The sequence below is a fragment of the Panulirus ornatus genome, chromosome 1 (assembly GCF_036320965.1).
Source record: "Panulirus ornatus isolate Po-2019 chromosome 1, ASM3632096v1, whole genome shotgun sequence".
In the NCBI taxonomy this organism is placed as follows: domain Eukaryota; kingdom Metazoa; phylum Arthropoda; class Malacostraca; order Decapoda; family Palinuridae; genus Panulirus; species Panulirus ornatus.
The window spans coordinates 42,208,044-42,221,634 of NC_092224.1; the positions used below are offsets into that span (position 1 = coordinate 42,208,044).

The 13,591-nt window shown below is 40.5% G+C and overlaps 1 protein-coding gene across 1 annotated transcript in view; it reads left to right on the top strand.

Moving 5' to 3' along the window:
* Clbn (Nuclear export mediator factor NEMF homolog Clbn) overlaps positions 1-13,591 on the top strand; it is a 908,728-nt gene that overhangs the window by 485,303 nt on the left and 409,834 nt on the right. Inside the window, exon 12 of the mRNA XM_071695085.1 lies at positions 13,207-13,387. Coding sequence (XP_071551186.1) covers positions 13,207-13,387 — 181 coding nt within the window. The remainder of the gene's footprint in view (positions 1-13,206; positions 13,388-13,591) is intronic.

The window sequence follows — 13,591 nt, forward strand, 5'->3', positions numbered from 1 at the left end:
AATGCATTACACATGACAGCTAGAGATTGAGTGTGAATGAATGTGGTCTTTGTTGTCTTTTCATAGCGCTACCTGGCACGCATGCAGGGGGAGGGGGTGCCATATCATATGTGACAGGGTGGTGGTGGGAGTGGATGAAGGCAGCATGTATGTATATGTACAAGTGTATATATGTATATGTCTGTTTCCTTGTGCTACCTTGCTAACACAGGAGACAGTGACAAAATATAATGAATAAATAAATACGTTGAAATGTATAGGTATGTGTATGTGGGTGGGTTGGGCCATTCTTTCATCTGTTTCCTTGTGCTACCTCGCTAATGCGGGAGACAGCGACTTAGTATAATAGATAAATGAATATAGTAAATAGATAGATATGTACCGAAATCATAGCTCCCTATTCACATCCAGGCGCCACAGAACCTTCCATGGTTCTGTGGGGTCTGAATGTCGATAGAGAACTTTGATTTTGGTGCATTACACATGACAGCTCAGTCTGTAGCTGTCATGTGTAATTCACTGAAACCACACCTCCCTTTCCACATTCAGGCCCTACTCACCATTCCGTGGTTTATCCCAGATGCTTCACATGCCTTGGTATAGTCCATTGACAACACATCAACCCCAGTATAACATCATTCCAATTCACTCTATTTCTTGCATGCCTCTCACCATCCTGTTTGTTCAGGCCCCGATCGCTCAAAATCTTTTTCACTCCACCTTCCACCTCCAGTTTGGTCTCCCACTTCTTGTTCCCTCCACCCCTGACATATATATCCACTTTGTCAGTTTTTCCTTTCTCATTCTTTACATATGTCCAGACCATTTCAACACACTCTTTCTTCTACTCTCTCAACCATACTCTTTTTATTTCCACACATCTCTCTTACCCTTAAATTACTTACTTAATCAATTCACCTCACATCACTTATTGTCCTCAAACATTTTCTTTCCAACACATCCACCCTCCTCCATACAACCCTATCTAAAGCTCATGTCTCCCAACCATATAACATTGTTGGAACTACTATTCCTTCAAACATGCCCATTTTTGATCTCCTTCCATACATTCTTCATCGCTCTCAGACCCCCCACCCCACGCTGTGAAATGCTTTTGGTTCCAAGGTTCCATCCGCTGCTAAGTCTACTCCCAGATATGAAAAATTTTTACTTCACTTCCTCCATTTTTTCTCCATTCAAACTCACATCCCAGTTAACTTGTCCCTCAACTCTACTAAACCTAATAACCTTGCTCATATTCACTTTTACTTTCAACTTTCTCCTTTCACACTTTTCCCAACTCATTCACCAACCTCTGCAGTTTCTCACAAGAATCAGCCACTAGAGCTGTATCAGTGGGAAACAACAACTGACTGACTTTCCAGACCCTCTCTTCCCCAATAGACTGCATACTTGCTCCTATCTCCAGAACTCTTGCATTTACCTCCCTAACCACCCCTTCCATAAACAAATTAACCGACCATGTGGACATCACACACCCCTGCCACAGACCAACATTCACTGAGAACCAATCACTTTCCTCTCTTCCTATTAGTACACATGCTTTACATCCTTGGTAAAAACTTTTCACTGCTTCTAGAAACTTACCTCCCATACCATATACTCTTAAACCTTCCACAAAGCATCTCTATCAAATCCTTCTCAAGTGTATGAATCCACTTGTTTTTTAAGTATTTCTCACATACATTCTTCAAAGTAAACACTTAATCCTTACATCATGTACCACTTCAGAAACCACACTGCTCTTTCCCAGATTCTCTGTACATGCCTTCTCCCTCCCAATCAATACCCTTCCATGTGATTTTGCAGGAATATTAAAAAAAATACTCAAGAAACTTATGCCTCTGTAGCTTGACCACTCACCTTTGTCCCTTTTGCCTTTGTACAGTGGCACTATGCATGCATTCCACTAATCCTCAGGCACTTCACCATGATCCATGCATACATTGAATATCGTTACCAACCAATCAGCAACACAATCACCTCCTTTTTTGATGAATTCCACTGCAATACCATCCAAACCTGCCACCTTGCTAGATTTCATCTTCTGTAAAGCTTTCACTTCTTCTCTCTTCACCAAATCATTTCCATGACCCTTTCACTTCGTACACCATTCTGACCAAAACATTCTTTATCTGCCACTCTACCATCAAACACATTCGACAAACCTTCAAAATACTCACTCCATTTCCTTCTCACTACATCATTATCTGTTATCACTTCCCCACTTGCTCACTTCGCCAATAATCCCTTTTGTTCTCTTGTCTTATGCATGTTATTTACCTGTTTCCAGAACATCCTTTCATTCTCCCTAAAATTTAGTGATACTCTCTCACCCCAACTCTCATTTGCCCTCTTTTTCTACTCTTGCACCTTTCTCTTGGCCTCTTGCTGCTTTCTTATATACACCTCCCAGTCATTTGCATTACTTCCCAGCAAATATCATCAAAACACATATACATACACATACACATACATACACACATATACTTATTCATACTTGCCTGCCTTGATCCATTCCTGGTGCTACCCTGCCCCACAGGAAAATGCATTTCTACCCTCTGCTTCATCAAGGCAGCACCAGGAAAATAGACAAAAAGGCCACATTCGTTCACACTCAGTCTCTAGTTTTCATCTGTAATGCATTGAAACCATAGCTCCTTATCCACATCAAGGCACTAAATACCATTCTATGGTTTATGCCAGATGTTTCACATGCCCTGATTCAGTCTATTGACAGCATGTCGACCCCGGTATACCACATCGTTCCAATTCACTTTATTCTTTACACACCTCTCATCCTCCTGTATGTTCAAGCCCTGATCGCTCAGAATCTTTTTCACTCCATCCTTCTACATTCCAATTTGGTTTTCCACTTCTCATTGTTCCCACCACTTTGTCAATCTTTCCTGTTCCCACCACTTTGTCAATCTTTCCCAAACTCATTCTCTTCATATGTCCATACCATTTCAACACACCATATTCTGCTCCCTCAACCACACTCTTTTCATTTCCACACATCTGTCTTACCCTTTTATTACTTACAAACCACCTCACACCACACATCCACCCTCCTTCATACAATCCTATCTATATCCGATGCCTTGTAACCATATAATATTGTTGGAACTACTGTTCCTTCAAACATCCCCATTTTGTGTTCTGAGGTAGCATTCTCTGTTTTCACGCATTCTTCATCACTCCCAGAACCTTTGCCTTCTCCCCTATCATGTGACTCACATCCACTTCCATGGTTCCGTTCACTGCTGAGCCCTCTCCCAGATATCTAAAACATTCCACTTCCTTCAGTTTGTCTCCATTCAAACTTACATCCCAATTAACTTGTCCCTCAACCCTACAGAACGTAATAACTTTGCTCGTATTCACATATACTCTTGACTTTCTCCTTTCACCCTTTTCAAAACTCAGTCACCAACTTCTGCAGTTTCTCACTCAAATCAGCCAGTAGAGCTGTATCATCAGCGAACAACAACTGACTCACTTCCTAGGCCCGCTCATTCCCAGCAAACTCCATACTCACCCGTCTCCAAAACTCTTGCATTTACCTCCCAAACCACCCCATCCAACAACAAATTAAACAACCATGGGGACATCACACTCCCCTGCTGCAGACTGACCTTTACTGGGAACCAATCACTCTCCTCTCTTCCTACTCAAACACAAGCCATACATCCTTGGTAAAAACTTTTCAATGCTTCTAGCAGCTTACCTCCCACACCATATACTCTTAAGACCTTCCAAAAAGCATCTCTATCAACCCCATCATATGCCTCCTCCAGATACATAAATGCTATATAAAAATTCGTTTTTCTAAGTATTTTCTCACACATATTCTTCAAAGCAATCAACTGATCCACACATCCTCTACCACTTCTAAAACCACACTGCTCTTCTCCAGTCTGATGCTCTGTACATGCTTTCACCCTCTCAGTCAATACCCTCCCATACAGTTTCCCAAGAATACTCAAGAAACTTATGCTTCTGTAGTTTGAACACTCACCTTTATCCCCTTTGCCTTGTACAATGGTACTATGCATGCATTCTGCCAATCCTCAGGAACTTCACCATGATCCATACATACATTCAATATCTTTACCAACCAATCAACAGCACAGTCACCACTTCTTAATAAATGCTACTGCTGTACCATCCATCCCCACTGCCTTGCTGGATTCCATGTTCCCCAAAACTTTCACTACCTCTTTTCTCTTAAGCAAACCATTCTCCCTGACCCTTTCACTTCTTACACCACTCCAACCAAAATGCCCTGCATCTGCCTCTCTTATCATCAAATACATTTCACAAACATTCAAATTAATCACTCAATCTCCTCACTTCATCACTACATGTTATTACTTCCCCCTTTCCTCATTCACCAATGTTCCCGTTTGTTCTCTTGTCTTACTTATGTTATTTACCTCCATCCAAAAATCTTTTTATTCTCGCTAAAGTTTAATGATACTCTCCCTCCCCAACTCTCATTTGCCCTTTTTTTCAACCCTTGCAACTTCCTCTTTACCCTCCTGCCTCTTTGGTGTACAAGATTGGGTATTATTGATGGGCAATTTAAATGCGAAGATGAGTAATTTGGTAGTTGAGTATATGATTGGTGTACATGGGATATTCAGCAGTGTGAATGGAAATGGTGAAGACGTTGTGGATTTGTGTGCTGAAAAAAGACTGGTGATTGGGAATACCTGGTTTAAAAAGAGTCAAAAGTAAAGATTTGTAGAGGTTTTAAAAAGGAGAGAGAATGTTGGGGAGAAGAGAGGTGTGAGAGTAAGTGAGCTTGGAAAGGAGACTTGTGTGAGGAAGTACCAGGAGAGATTGAGTGTAGAATGGCAAAAGATGAGAGCAAATGATGAGAGGAGTGGGTGAGGAATGGGATGTATTTAGGGAAGCAGTGATGCTTTTGGGATGAGAAAGATGGGATTGCTGGATTCCATGTTCCCCAAAACTTTCACTACCTCTTTTCTCTTAAGCAAACCATTCTCCCTGACCCTTTCACTTCTTACACCACTCCAACCAAAATGCCCTGCATCTGCCTCTCTTATCATCAAATACATTTCACAAACATTCAAATTAATCACTCAATCTCCTCACTTCATCACTACCTGTTATTACTTCCCCCTTTCCTCATTCACCAATGTTCCCGTTTGTTCTCTTGTCTTACTTATGTTATTTACCTCCATCCAAAAATCTTTTTATTCTCGCTAAAGTTTAATGATACTCTCCCTCCCCAACTCTCATTTGCCCTTTTTTTCAACCCTTGCAACTTCCTCTTTACCCTCCTGCCTCTTTGGTGTACAAGATTGGGTATTATTGATGGGCAATTTAAATGCGAAGATGAGTAATTTGGTAGTTGAGTATATGATTGGTGTACATGGGATATTCAGCAGTGTGAATGGAAATGGTGAAGACGTTGTGGATTTGTGTGCTGAAAAAAGACTGGTGATTGGGAATACCTGGTTTAAAAAGAGTCAAAAGTAAAGATTTGTAGAGGTTTTAAAAAGGAGAGAGAATGTTGGGGAGAAGAGAGGTGTGAGAGTAAGTGAGCTTGGAAAGGAGACTTGTGTGAGGAAGTACCAGGAGAGATTGAGTGTAGAATGGCAAAAGATGAGAGCAAATGATGAGAGGAGTGGGTGAGGAATGGGATGTATTTAGGGAAGCAGTGATGCTTTTGGGATGAGAAAGATGGGATTGCTGGATTCCATGTTCCCCAAAACTTTCACTACCTCTTTTCTCTTAAGCAAACCATTCTCCCTGACCCTTTCACTTCTTACACCACTCCAACCAAAATGCCCTGCATCTGCCTCTCTTATCATCAAATACATTTCACAAACATTCAAATTAATCACTCAATCTCCTCACTTCATCACTACCTGTTATTACTTCCCCCTTTCCTCATTCACCAATGTTCCCGTTTGTTCTCTTGTCTTACTTATGTTATTTACCTCCATCCAAAAATCTTTTTATTCTCGCTAAAGTTTAATGATACTCTCCCTCCCCAACTCTCATTTGCCCTTTTTTTCAACCCTTGCAACTTCCTCTTTACCCTCCTGCCTCTTTGGTGTACAAGATTGGGTATTATTGATGGGCAATTTAAATGCGAAGATGAGTAATTTGGTAGTTGAGTATATGATTGGTGTACATGGGATATTCAGCAGTGTGAATGGAAATGGTGAAGACGTTGTGGATTTGTGTGCTGAAAAAAGACTGGTGATTGGGAATACCTGGTTTAAAAAGAGTCAAAAGTAAAGATTTGTAGAGGTTTTAAAAAGGAGAGAGAATGTTGGGGAGAAGAGAGGTGTGAGAGTAAGTGAGCTTGGAAAGGAGACTTGTGTGAGGAAGTACCAGGAGAGATTGAGTGTAGAATGGCAAAAGATGAGAGCAAATGATGAGAGGAGTGGGTGAGGAATGGGATGTATTTAGGGAAGCAGTGATGCTTTTGGGATGAGAAAGATGGGACGTGGGCAGATTAGAAAGGGTAGTGAGTGGTGGGATGAAGAAGTAAAGTTGTTAGTGAAAGAGAAAAGAGAGGCATTTGGATGATACCTGCAAGGAAGGAGTGCAAGTGACTGGGAAATGTACAAAAGAAATTGGCAAAAGTTCAAGAAAAAGGTGCAAGGATTGAAAAAGAGGGTAAATGAGAGTTGGGGTGAGAGAGAGTATCATTACACTTTAAGGAGAATAAAAAGATGTTTTGGAAGGAGGTAAATAATTGTGAGACGAGAGAACAAATGGGAACATTGGTGAAGGGGCAAGTGGGGAGCAAACAACAGGTATTGATGAAGTGAGAAGATGGAGTGAGTATTTTGAAGGTTTGTTTAATGTATTTGATAGATTGGCAGATATTAGGTGCTTTGGTTGGGGTGGTATGCAAAGTGATTTGGTCAGGGAGAATGGTTTGGTTAAGAGAGGAGGTAGTGAAAGCTTTGTAGAAGATGAAATGCTGCAAAGTGGCAGGTTTGGATGGTATTGCAATAGAATTCATTAAAAAAGAGGATGATTGTGTTTTTGTTTGGTTGGTAAAGATATTTAATATATGTATGGATCATAGTGAAGTGCCTGAGGATTGGTAGAATGCATGCATAGTGCCATTGTACAAAGGCAATGGGGATAGAGGTAAGTGTTCAAACTACAGAGAATTAAGTTTTTTGAGTATTCCTGGGAAATTATATCAGAGGATATTGATTGAGAGGGTGAAGGCATGTACAGACCATCAGACTGGGGATGAGAAGTGTGGTTTTTGAAGTGGTAGAGGATGTGTAGATCAGATGTTTGCTTTGAAGAATGTATGTGAGAAATACTTAGAAAAGCAGATGGATTTGTATGTAGCATTTATGGATCTGGAGAAGGTATGTGATAGGGATGATAGAAATGCTTTGTGGAAGGTCTTACAAGTATATGGTGTGGGAGGTAAGTTGCTAGAATCAGTGAAAAGTTTTTACCAAGGATGCAAGGCATGTGTATGAGTAGGAAGAGAGGAGAGTCATTGGTTCCCAGCGAATGTCAGTCTGCAGCAGGGGAGTGTGATGTCCCCATGGTTTTTTTAATTTGCTTATGGATGGGATTGTTAGGGAGGTAAATGCAAGAGTTTTGGAGAGAGGGCCAAGTATGCAGTCTGTTGAGGATGGGAAGGCCTGGGAAGTGAGTCAGTTGTTCGCCGATGATATAGCTCTAGTGGCTGATTCGAGTGAGAAACTGCAGAAGTTGGTGACTGAGTTTGGTAAAGTGTGTGAAAGGAGAAAGTTTAGAGTATATGTGAATAAGAGCAAGGTTTAGTAGGGTTGAGGGACAGGTCAATTGGGATGTAAGTTTGAATGGAGAAAAATTGGAGGAAGTGAAATGTTTCAGATATCTGGGAGTGGACTTAGCAGCGAATGGAACTATGGAAGTGGAAGTGAGCTACAGGGTAGGGGAGGGTGCGAAGGTTCTGGGAGCAATGAAGAATGTGTGGGAGAGAACATTATCTCGGAGAGCAAAAATGAGTATGTTTGAAAGTATAGCAGTTCCAACAATGTTATTTGGTTACGAGGCATGGGCTATAGATAAGGTTGTATCGAGGAGGGTGGATGTATTGAAAATGAAATGTTTGGGGACAATATGTGGTGTGAGGTGGTTTGATCAAGTAAGTAATGAAAGGACAAGAGAGATGTGTGGAAATAAAAAGAGTGTGTTTGAGAGAGCAGAAAAGGGTGTGTTGAAATGGTTTGGACATATGGAGTGAATGAATGACAAAGAGGTGCAGGGAACAAGAAGTTGGAGACCAAATTGGAGGTGGAAGGTTGGAGTGAAAAAGCTTTTGAGCAATTGGAACTTGAACATACAGGAGGGTGCGAGGCATGCAAGGAATAGAGTGAGTTGGAATGATGTGGAATACCAGGGTCAGCATGCTGTCAGTGGACTGAACCAGGGAGTGGTATATGGGGCCTGGATGTGGATAGGAAGATGTGATTTTGGTGCATTGCATATGACAGCTAGAAAATGAATGTGAACGAGTGGCCTTTTTTGTTTGTTTTCCGGGTGCAAACTTGATGGGGCAGGGGGTAGTGATGCTGTTTTCTGTGGGTCGTGGTGGCACTAGGAATGGGTGAAGGCGAGTATGAATATGTACCTGTGTATACATGTACATGTCTGTATATGTATGTTTATGTGTATGTGATGATATGTATATGTATGTATATTTGTGGGTATACCTGTGTATACTTGTACATGTATGTATATGTGTATATGATGATATGTGTATGTATGTAAATGTGCATGTATGGGCATTTATGTGTATGTATGTGTATATGAGTGGATGGGCCATTCTTCATCTGTTTCCTGGTGCTACCTCACTGACTTGGGAAATGGCGATTAAGTGTAATGAAATGATGAATGAAATATATATACATATAAGTGTAAGCTCAAATCATTTGATGATTCTTATTTATCACTAGAATAAGATAGTAACACTCATACTTCATACACAAACAGTAATTACAATAATCAACATTGCTTGACAGCAATATAAAGTAGGAACATCCCCAGTTTGTTTTTTACGAAGTAGTCCATGTTAAGTCTTGGTTATTACGGATAATCACATAATAGATTATTTTACGGTTGCAATAGTTTGCTACATTAGCACACACCCAGGGAAAAATTATGTATTTCAGAAATTATTGATGGAAGTCATTTAAGTTCACACTGTGGATGATCAACTAAAGAAGTACTGAATATAGAGAAATATGTCATCTTTAAGGAACAATGGTTGGAACAACAGATATACATAAACATAGGTCCACATCACCTTACATTGTTCTTTACAGTTCTTGTTCTGATCCATGTTCTGTTACTGTTGGTTTGATTTTAGTGTCCCCAGTACCTGTTTCCTTGGAAGGCAAATAAATGCTGCCATTGTACTCATCCATGCCTTTGAAGATAGTGACCTCTCTTTCCACACTTTCTTCAATGCACCCAATACCTTTACCCCCTTATCCACCCTATGGCTTCCAGTCGCTGCCATTTCTACTTCCAAGTATCAAAATACTCTACTTCCTCCTAGTTCTCTTTATTCAGACTCACAATTCAAATATATTATCTCACTTCACTGCTAAACCTAATGACCTTGCTTTTATTCACATTTCCTCTTAGTATACTCTTATCACACTTTTTTCCAAACTCAGATACCATCATCTACAGTATTGCGCTCAGTTCTGCCAACAGTACCATGTCAACAGTAAATAACAACTGAGACACCTGCTCCTTCCACCATGATCCTTGCATTCACACCTCCCTCACCACCCCTTCCATAAGCAAGTAAACAGCCTGACATCACATGCCCTTTCCTTACATCCCCCATCACATAGAACCCTCCTCTGTTCCTGCTTGCTCAAATGCCTTACTATCTTGAAAATTCTTCACTACTTCAGGCAGCTTTCCTTCCCATTCATATATTCACAACATGCTTTCTTCAGATCCATGAATGCTGCGTCTGTGTTACTTCTGTTTCATTAATTATTTATAATACTCATACTGATCTATATGTCATATATCTCTTCTGAATGCACATTGTTCCCCCACAGTCTGAAGGTCTCTACTTGCAACCACCCTTTCAGTTATCACTCATGCAACCTATCAGGTTCATTTAACAAACTTATATATCTGTATTTTGAACATTTACATTTGTCTCCCTTACCCTAATAAAGTGGCACTATACAGGGATTCTGCCAATCCTAAGGCATTTCATTACAAGCCGTACATGCACTGAAAATTGTAAGAAAAGCCAATCAACAACACAATCTTCTTAAGAAATTCAAATGCATTCCTATTCGCTTTAGTCAATTTGCCACACTTGATCTTATGCAAGACTTTTACCACCACTTCTCTTTTCACCAGACCACTTGCCATGAGTCTATTGTTTTGCATACCAATACATCCATTACAACTCACAACTGCCATCTTTCATCAAACACATACAGCAATCTTACAAAGTACTTACACTCTCTCCTTTGCACCTCATTGCTGTTTGCTGCAACTTACCCAGCTGCCCCCTTTAGCAATATTTCCACTTGCTCTCCCATTTTTTTTGACACTTAACCACCTTCTAAAATATTTTGTGATTCTCCAAGAAGATGATGACACATGCTTACCCAAACTCTCATTTGCCCACTTTTCATCCCCTGTACTTACCTCTTGACCTCATGCTTCTTTCAGTTGTATATCTACCATTCACTTGCACTCCTTCATAGCAAGTAATACCCATACACCTTTTTTTTTCTCTAGCAACATGATATTCATCCCACCAGTCACCATTTGTTTTCTCCTGCCAACCTTCCACATGCCACACATTTTTCTTGCATATGCAAGCATTGCTTCCCTAAATACCTCGCATTCCTTACCCACTCCCTTGTCTTGGTTTAGCTTCAGAATTTGCCATTCTGCACTCAGTAACTATTATAGCTCTTCACACGGGCCTCTTTTCCAAGTTTGCTAACTTTTAACCACCAAGTAATGATCAAACATTCCACCAGCTACCTCTCTCAGCACATTCACATCCTGAAATCTATCTTTTGCATGCCTGTCTATTATTGCAAAATCCAATGATGCTCACTTTCCATTACCCTTGGTTACCATTGTATACATGTGCATTTCCTTCTTTTTAGACTTAGGATTCCCCATCATCATTGATTTTTTAGCATATACTTCCACAAGCTGTTCACTATTTTCTTCACAGCATTGGATACTCCATGCCTCCTGATATATCCTCAACTGCCCGTTTTTTTGTGTTCAAATCACTTATCAGTCTCTTGCATCAAAACTGCTTACACATTTACACATATTTCAGAACACTTGCTTGTCTTCCTTATTCCTTTCATTTCTAGCTGTATAAGCACTAATCCTTTTCTCTTATGTTGAAGGATCTAGTCATGGACAAAAGTCCACATCAAGGCCAGGCCTTAATGGAAATAAAGAGCATTATGAAAAAGAAAAAGAAAAGACAAGGGGAAGTATTTACAATTTTTGAAAAAGTGGAAAACCTGTCTTATGAAATGTGCTAGGTCATAGTTATTGGGAAAGACATGAAAGGGTTGAGAGTTCCAGAGCTCCAACGTGTTGGGAAAGAAGCAGGTATCAAAACGGCCAACCCTTGAGTTGCTGATGGCCACACAGTTATCATGTGATGCAGTAGCTTGCTGAGTATTGCGTGGTCTAGCTAGTAGTGTGTGCACACAAGCAGCGAGCTCTCAGGAGAAAAGACCACCACACAATTATCATGTGATGCAGTAGCTTGCTGAGTATTGTGTGGTCTAGGTAGTAGTGTGTGCACACAAGCAGCCAGCTCTCAGGAGAAAAGACCAAAGTAATACCTATAAAGAGGGAAAGTGAGCCAACATTGCAGCATAGAACAAGGGGGTCAAGTTTGGAAGTTAGCAAGGGACAATTTATTGGTTGGATCACTTTTAACTCAACTCTATCAAGTACAGATGCAGTGCTAGAACCACCCCAAATATGAAAGCAGTACCATACAAGGGAGAATCAATCCCTTGCATGAATGGAGCAACTGTTCAAAAGAGAATTTTCAACATCTAAACAGGACATCCAGTTTTTTAGAAGCAGACTTAGATATTCCTGTAATGTGGGGTTTCCAAGAAAGAGTGGATGTTACAGTAATGCCAAGTATGTTCATTAAGTCAAGAGATGGAATTACAGAACTGTCAAAGGAGAGGCTAGGGTTGCAAGGAGTTTTCAATAGAGAGGGGTAGAAACTTGGTCTTGCAGGCATTAAACTTCAGATTTTGTGTACCCCACTGAGATATCCTGTCCAATTTTGAGTTTATTGAGGAGGCTATGTCAAAACAAGATGCAGATCGAGTGAAGAAAGGGGGAGTAGAATTGAAGGATGTGGATGAATGCAGTGTTGAGTCTTCAGCACATCAGTGCATTGGATTATTTGTGGAGGAGAGGAAATTGTCTAAAAAAAGGAGAAAAAGTGTAGGGGACAGGACCTTGAGGGACACCACTGTTGAAGGAGAAAAGGGAGAGGCTGATCCATCAACAACCACAGAGATAGAGCTGCAGGAGAGGAAGTTAGATACAAAGGAGCAAAGTGAGGGAGGGAAGCTAAAAGAGGGGAGCTTAGAGATGAGACCCCGATGCCACACCCCGTTAAAATCCTTAGATATGTCAAGTGGAATTACACATGACTACCACCTCTTGTAATCCACTCAGAACTCTACCCACATCAGTCTGGAATTCATTTCTGTACACTCTTTTGCACATTCCCATAATTCCCCCTCCATCAGCACTGTTACCCCTTCCTTAGCTCTAATCCTCACACTAACCCATGACTTTACCCCTAAGACAATCCCAAACCATTCATTCCCTTCAGCTTTAGCTTTGTCTCGCTGAGAGACAGAACAGATATCCAGGTTCCTCTATTTTAAACATACAACCTATCTCTCCCTTCTCATCTAAGTTACATACACACATGCAGCACCCCAGCCCTAGCCTAAGAAGAGGATAATATCTGTAGTGAGATTTCCTTGCTAGTTCCAAATTTTAGATAAAATTTAGAATGCAGAAATTTTTTGTGGTTGAAGGATTTATGAGAGAAATATGAATGAATTCCTAGTCTGCCATGTTTTTTTTCTCTTCTAATTCTTTTTGTATTCATCACAGTCATTGCAGGTAGAGACAGCCAGATGAATGAAATGCTTGTAAAGCGCCATTTGCACCCTCGTGATATTTATGTTCATGCAGACATGCATGGTGCAGCAAGTGTGGTCATCAAGAACCCCAGTGGCAAGGAACCACCACCGAAGACCCTTCATGAAGCTGGAATTATGGCTCTCTGTTACAGGTTAGACTTCATTATGTTTTATTAATGCATTCACACGACGAGATGTAGGAAAGTAAATCTTAAGTCACTTACTGGTAAATGGCAAAATGGCAATCTTGTTCATATAAAGATAACTGGAGACATATTGAATGAAACAGCAAAAAACATTGATTATTTATTTATTTTTTATTATACTTTGTCGCTGTCTCCCGCGTTTGCGAGGTA